Consider the following 7,500-nt stretch of genomic DNA (forward strand, 5'->3'; position numbering starts at 1 on the left):
TATATATATATATATATATATATATATATATATATAAATATATATATATATATATATATATATATATGCATATATATATATATATATATATATATATATACAGTATATACATATACATATGCGTAAGTAACCACTAGGAAAAGTAAACTAACGAAGCAGAGCGCTTTCGTATAATTACATCTTCAGTGCAGATACAAAGAAGGATCTGCACTGAAGATGTAATTATACGAAAGCGCTCTGCTTCGTTAGTTTACTTTTCCTAGTGGTTACTTACGCATTTGTGAACACACGCTCCTAGTGTTTTTATTGCATATATACATATATATATACATATATATATATATATATTATATATACATATATATATACATATATATATACATATATATATACATATATATGTATATACATATATATATATGTATATATATATATATATATATATATATACATATATATTAAAATATATATATATATGTATATGAGGCATGCGTGAGTCAAGGAATAAGTAAATGAATGAATATGTAAATGAATTAATAGATTAAAAGATAAATAGATAGATGGAGTAAAAATAATAATGAATAGGTAGATTAGTAAATGAATAGATATATAAATGAATAAATAAATAGATAAATGAATAAATCAATAAATAGATAAAATAAACAAATAAATAAACGAATGAATAAATGAAGAACTAAATATATAACTAAATTAATAAATGAAATTTTTAATAAACAAATGAATAAATAATTAAATAGATAAGATTATACTCGTGAATTAGCTAGTGGAAGAGTTAACCGAGAAGATTTCTAATCTTCTGAATGCCTGAGAGCTTCCCTCACCTGAATAAAAATCGCCTGACCCCAGCCATGATGAAACTTATAAGGTTGAGTTAGCCAGTGAAAAGACTGAAGTGGGAGATCTAAGTAGTAGCTCTAGCTAGGTAAAGCAAAGTGATAGTGTTTGAGGACATCAAAGTCGTTTCTGTAATAACTGACAAATTGACAATGGCATCCCCAATATTGAATACAAAAATAGATAAAGATAATTAATCAATTAATAAATTGACAAATGGGAAATATATAAATTAAAATAAGTAGATAGACAAACTAACAAATATGTAAGTGAATATATGAATAAATGAATGAGTAAATAAAATAAATATATCAATAAATAAAAAATAAAGAGATAGATGAATAAATAGATAAATGAATAAGTATATAAACTATTAAACAAATAGATTAAAAGATGAATAAACAAAGAAATAAATAAATTGAGCATCTGTCTGTGATTACTACAACATTCTATTATCATCGTCCTTGGGAACTGTTGCTTTATGTATTTTATTATTACTTCACTTGAATATCATCGTGCTTCAATATTGCATAAGCAATTTGTGGGCAATACTTACAACATTCATAATTTTGAGTGTAGATATAGCTATTGTAGCAGTACATCTTTCTGCAGCCTCTTCCATAAGTATCGTTAATTATGGCAATGGTCTCGCCATGGAAATAGTGTTGTAGGTTGTATACACAACCTGAAAAAAAAAATTATTTCAACTCTAATAGAGACAAAAATGTAGTAAAAGATTATTCGTTCTAGAAATGCACCTGTGTCAATAATGCCTGAAGATGCCAAGTGTAAATGTCAGTTTGTTTGAACTGGTTATATGGTGTATTCATGAAATGTGACACCGCTGGATTCGTTTAGATCGTGATAAGCAACAGAGGACGCTATTTTTCAGGAAATGTGGCAAAGCTGGATTTGTTCAAATTGTGCACAGCAAACAAGATGGGCATCTACTATAGAATGAAAAGAACAACAACAACAACAGCTTACATAACAATTAGAATACAGATGAAAATGTATCCAACCTTGTTTATTTCAAGCGAGCCTAGGACAGCTAAGGTACAAATCACTGTTTAAACATGGGATCAAAGGGGAAAAAAATCGATTATCATACGCTTGTAAGTTCATACGAAGGTTCTGGCACATTTGCATAACCAATGTAAGAAAGAATGTGGAAATATTATCGTACCCACGCCAAATTTTAATACATATCATTGTACGCTCGTCAAGTCGTGGCGTTCCTGCGAAGAGTCTGGGCACAAAGCAAGAGAAAATATCGAAATAGTATCGTACATTCGACAGATGGGGAAAATGTAAATATCATCTTAGGCTCGTCAAGTTGTGTTCACAATACTTACATTGAGGCCTTCTATAAACAATCCGGTTTTCGGGGACGCCTCCGTCAAATGTTCTAGCATTATCTGAACGGTTTGCCATGCATTCATCAAAATCACTTTGGCATACGTTGTGACATTGCGCTGAACTATTGGAGCAGTTTAATTGGCAATCATTTGCTTTTTCATTGCAATCTTTTGGTGAAGATCGACTCTCTTGCATGTGTCCCATCCTTCCACCGTCCTTAGTATTCTCACCATGCAGTGGTACTGTCAGAGGAGGAAGAATAAAGTGAAATTTTCGAAATATTCACAGGTTTAGATTACGGAATTTTAATATGCTCATTCATAGAATTATAATAAAAAAAATCGTGGTCATTCGATTCGTGAAATAAAAATGATAACTTACATTCTTGGTCGCCAAAACTTGGGTTATGCAATGTATTTCTTATGGTTTTCAAGTCATCATCTGTGTCAATATCGTCCATGCGATTATTTGACCTCCTTCAAGGGAAGTGAATAAAGTAAAGAATATGATATAATGACATACAATATAAAATCATGTATGATATATATATGTATATATATATATATATATATATATTATATATAGATATAGATAATGGAAGACCATGTGTAATTTTATGTACATGTAATTATATAGATATACCTACAAATGTACCCATATACACACACGTACACACATATACACATACAAACACAAACACACAGATACAAAACATATATATATTTATATATATATATATATATAAATGTATATATACATATATACGTATAAATATGTATGTATAAATATTATATATATACATATACATATATATATATATATATATATATATATATATATATGTGTGTGTGTGTGTGTGTGTGTGTGTGTGTGTGTGTGTGTGTGTGTGTGTGTGTGTGTGTGTATATATATATATATATATATATATATATATATATATATATATATATATATATATATATATATATGACGTAAGCGGAGTAGGAAACACAAGAGTCTTAGTCTTGAATAGTCTTAGTGAGGAATAAAGTCAAGACTAAGACTCCTGTGTTTCATCATAAATTGACGCAGTCCGAAGACCTGTATTTCTCATTGTCTTCTCCATTTGTGCATAAGGGGACGGAGAGGGGGGTCGCCCATTTAATGAAGCGGCCTTGCTGTGGATGTGCTGTGTCTTGCGACACTACTTCTGACCCAAGGCAGTGGGCGAGATGCAGGGATGACACGTCATCCAGAAGGACCCGTGATTAGTGGGAGGGAGGGGGTGAATGGGAGTGGAGTACATGTGTATGGAATGGGTGGGAGTGGATTTTATGCTTTTGATCTTGGCTACCTCCCTTCAGCTGCGTAAATTTATTTTTCACACATACTCCCTCAATCTCCCCCCCCCCACACTCTCCTCATGCATCACAGCATCATCCATACACAACCATTCTCCACTCACCCCTATCTTTTGTCCTCTCCCGTCCTTCCTCTACAGACGTTCCCATCTTTTCTAATGCCCCTTTTACCCCGTCCATCCATCTCATCCATGGTCGCCCCCTCATGTTCACCACTTCAACCTCTGCCTTCCACACCTCTTTTACTAATCTTTCTTCACTCATTCCTCCCATGTGTCCAAACCATCCCAATACTCTTTCATCAACCCTATCACCCAACTCCCTTTCCACTCCCGTTCTCCTCCTCACCTCGTTTCTCTCTCTAACCAGCCTAGTAACCCCTATCATACATCTCAGGTACCTCATCCCAAACACATTCAAACTCCTCCTCTCTTCCTCTCTTATGTTCCATGTTTCTGCCCCATACAGTGTTGTCGTCACAATCACTTCTTCATACAGTCTCCTTTTAGTATCCATTCCCAAATGTCTATTTCTCATTACACTTTTTAATCCCACAACGCATTTACTTGCTTCTCTCAATCTACATTCTACCTCATCTCCAATCCTACCTTTACCACCACATTCGCACCCAAGTATCTAAAACTATCCACTTCCTCCAGTCTCTCTCCCTTAATACTTAGTTCCAGTCTACTGGCACTTTCTCCCCTTGTATATCTCATCACCTTACTTTTACATACATACATATACCAAAGACTTTCTTCCCCCTTACACGGGAGGTAGCCAAAAATCAAAGGCATAGAAACCACTCCCACCCATTCCATATCCTATATACTCCACTCCCCTCCACCCTCTTCCCTCCCTGTCCACTGCCCTGGTTCAGAAGCAGTGTCGCAGGACACAGCACATCCACAGAAAGGCCGCTTCATTAATTCGGCGACACCCCCTCTCCGTTCCCTCATGTAGAAAAGGAGGAGACGGGGAGAAATCCCTTCGGGTTGCATCAATTTATTTCTCATACATACGCCCTCAACCCCCATCTCCCACCCACTCCACCTCATGCATCACAGCATCATCCATACACAACCATTCTCCATTCACCTCTATCTTCTGTCCTCTCCCGTCCTTCCCCAACAGGCATTCCCCTCTTTCACAGTGCCCCTTGTACCCCATCCATCCATCTCATCCTAGGTCAACCCCTCATGTTCACCCCTTCCACCTCTGTCTTCCACACCTCTTTTACTAATCTTTCTTCACTCATTCCTCCCATGTGTCCAAACCATCCCAATACTCTTTCATTAACCCTATCTCCCAGCTCCCTTTCCACCCCTGTTCTCCTCCTCACCTCCTCATTTCTCACTCTATCTAGCCTAGTAACCCCTATCATACTTCTCAGGCATTTCATCTCAAACATATTCAAACTCCTTCTCCCTTTTTCTCTTATGTTCCATGTTTCTGCCCCATACAGTGTTGTCACAATTACTCCTTCATACAGTATCCTCTTAGCATCCATTCCAAAATGTCTAATTCTCATTAGACTTTTTAATCCACCAAGGCGTTTACTTGCTTCTCTCAATCTACATTCTACCTCCACCACCACTCCTCCCTTTCCTGCCACATTTGCACCCAAGTATCTAAAACTATCCACTTCCTCCAGTCTCTCTCCCTTAATACTCACTTCCAGTCTGCTGCTACTTTTTTCCCTTGTACATCTCATCACCTTACTTTTACCCACATTTATCTTCAACTTCCTTCTTTCATAGATCTTCCCAAACTCTGTCACTAACTTCCTCAATCACTCCTCTGATCCTGCTACAAGCGCAGTGTCGTCAGCAAACAACAACTGGCTTATTTCCCACTTTTCTTTATTTTCTTTAAACATCTCCAATCCCTGACCCACTACCCTTGCATTCACCTCTCGCACCACCCCATCCGTGTATAAATTAAACACCCAAGGCGACATAAGTCATTTCTGACGAAGTCCCACCTTTACCTCAAACCACTCATGCTCCATTTCTAATCCTAACACAAGGTCTACTACTCTCGTAAAAACTCTTGACCGCTATTAACAGCTTTCCTCCTATCCCATATATCTCCCACAGTGCCTTCCTGTGTCTACCCTGTCATAAGCCTTTTCCAGGTCCATAAAAAAAACGAAATACATCTTTACTTTTTCCTATAGCTTTTTCACATATCTGTCTTACCACAAAAATCTGATCTACACAACCTCTATCCATCCTAAATCCACACTGTTCCTCATGAATTACTTCCTCTGTTCCTCTCCTAATCCTCTCAATCAAGACCCTCCCATAAGCCTTCCCAACTACACTTAACCTTACATTTACCCACATTTATCTTCAACTTCCTTCTTTCGCACACCTTCCCAAACTCTGTCACTAACTTCCTCAATCTTTCCTCTGATCCTGCTACAAGTGCAGTGTCGTCAGCAAAAACAGCTGACTTATCTCCCATGTTTCTCCATTTTTTTAACCATCGCCAATTCCCTTGCATTTATCTCTCGCACCACCCCATCCATGTATAAATTGAACATCCCTGGCAAAATCTCACCTTTACCTCAAACCACTCACTCTCTCCATTTCTGATTCTAACACAGGCTCTACTACTCACGTAAAAGTCTTGACTGCTCTTAAAAGGTTTCCTCCTGTCCCATATATCTGCAATACCTCCCACAGTGCCTTCCTGTCTACCCTGTTATAAGCCTTTTCCAAATCCATATAGGCCCCAAAAAAACATCCTTACCTTTTCCTAAAGCTTTCTGACATATCTGTCATACCACAAAAATCTGATCCACGCAACCTTTACCAGTTCTAAACCCACACTGTTCCTCACCACTTGCTCCCTGTGTTCCATTCCTAATTCTCTCAGTCAAAACCTTTCCATAAGCCTTCCCAACTACATTTAACAAGCTGATCCCTCTGAAACTACTACACTCACACTTGTCCCTTTTTCTCTTGTAAAGTAGAACTATACAGGCACTCCTCCAGTCCTCCAGAACTCTTCACGATGAATATTTCCAAGGGTTAATGGACCCCAGATATAGTATCAGAGTTATTCATCACCAAAAAAATTGTCAACAAGTTTCCTCCCCCTCCCCCAAATTTCGTGTTTCACCAGAGAGTTAACCACACTCGTGGTTATACATATATATATATATTATATATATGTATGTATATACTGTATATATATATGTATGTATATACTGTATATATATATATATATATATATATATATATATATGCATATACTGTATATGTATATGCTATATATATATATATATATATATATATATATATACTGTACATATATATATGTATATATTATATATGTGTATACATACATATATATATATATATATATATATATATATATGTGTGTGTGTGTGTGTGTGTGTGTGTGTGTGTGTGTGTGTGTGTGTGTGTGTGTGTGTGTGTGTGTGTGTTTATATGTATATATATGCATATGTATAAATGTATATATAAATATATATCTTTTTTCAACAACAAATCACTTTTAATTCCATGCCATCGCAGTCGAGACAGAGTCGCTCGATGGAGCCATCCGTCGGAAATTGAAACGTGGACGAGCCGAGGATTCGAACCCAGTCAACCCGTAACAAAGTTACAGTGACGTAAACCAATACGCTATCAAGAGAGCGTATTGGTTTACGTCACTGTAACTTTGTTACGGGTTAGCTGGGTTCGAATCCTTGGCTCGTCCACGTTTCAATTTCCAACGGATGCCTCCATCGAGCGACTCTGTCTCGACTGCGATGACATGGAATTAAAAGTGATTTGTGGTTGAAAAAAGATATTAATTGATCACTGGGAACCATTCAGTGTGTATGTATATATGTGTATATATATATATATATATATATATATATATATATATATATATATATGCGTATATGTATATATATATATATATA

The 7,500-nt window shown here is 36.1% G+C and overlaps 1 protein-coding gene across 1 annotated transcript in view; it reads right to left on the reverse strand.

Moving 5' to 3' along the window:
• LOC143027041 (uncharacterized) overlaps positions 1-7,500 on the reverse strand; it is a 41,773-nt gene that overhangs the window by 23,393 nt on the left and 10,880 nt on the right. The window contains exons 6-8 of the mRNA XM_076187903.1: positions 2,596-2,690; positions 2,211-2,456; positions 1,412-1,540 (exon numbers count right to left, since the gene is read on the reverse strand). Of these exons, the coding sequence (XP_076044018.1) occupies positions 1,412-1,540; positions 2,211-2,456; positions 2,596-2,690 (470 nt within the window). The remainder of the gene's footprint in view (positions 1-1,411; positions 1,541-2,210; positions 2,457-2,595; positions 2,691-7,500) is intronic.

This window comes from Oratosquilla oratoria, chromosome 7 (assembly GCF_046742065.1).
Source record: "Oratosquilla oratoria isolate Oo_2021 chromosome 7, ASM4674206v1, whole genome shotgun sequence".
In the NCBI taxonomy this organism is placed as follows: domain Eukaryota; kingdom Metazoa; phylum Arthropoda; class Malacostraca; order Stomatopoda; family Squillidae; genus Oratosquilla; species Oratosquilla oratoria.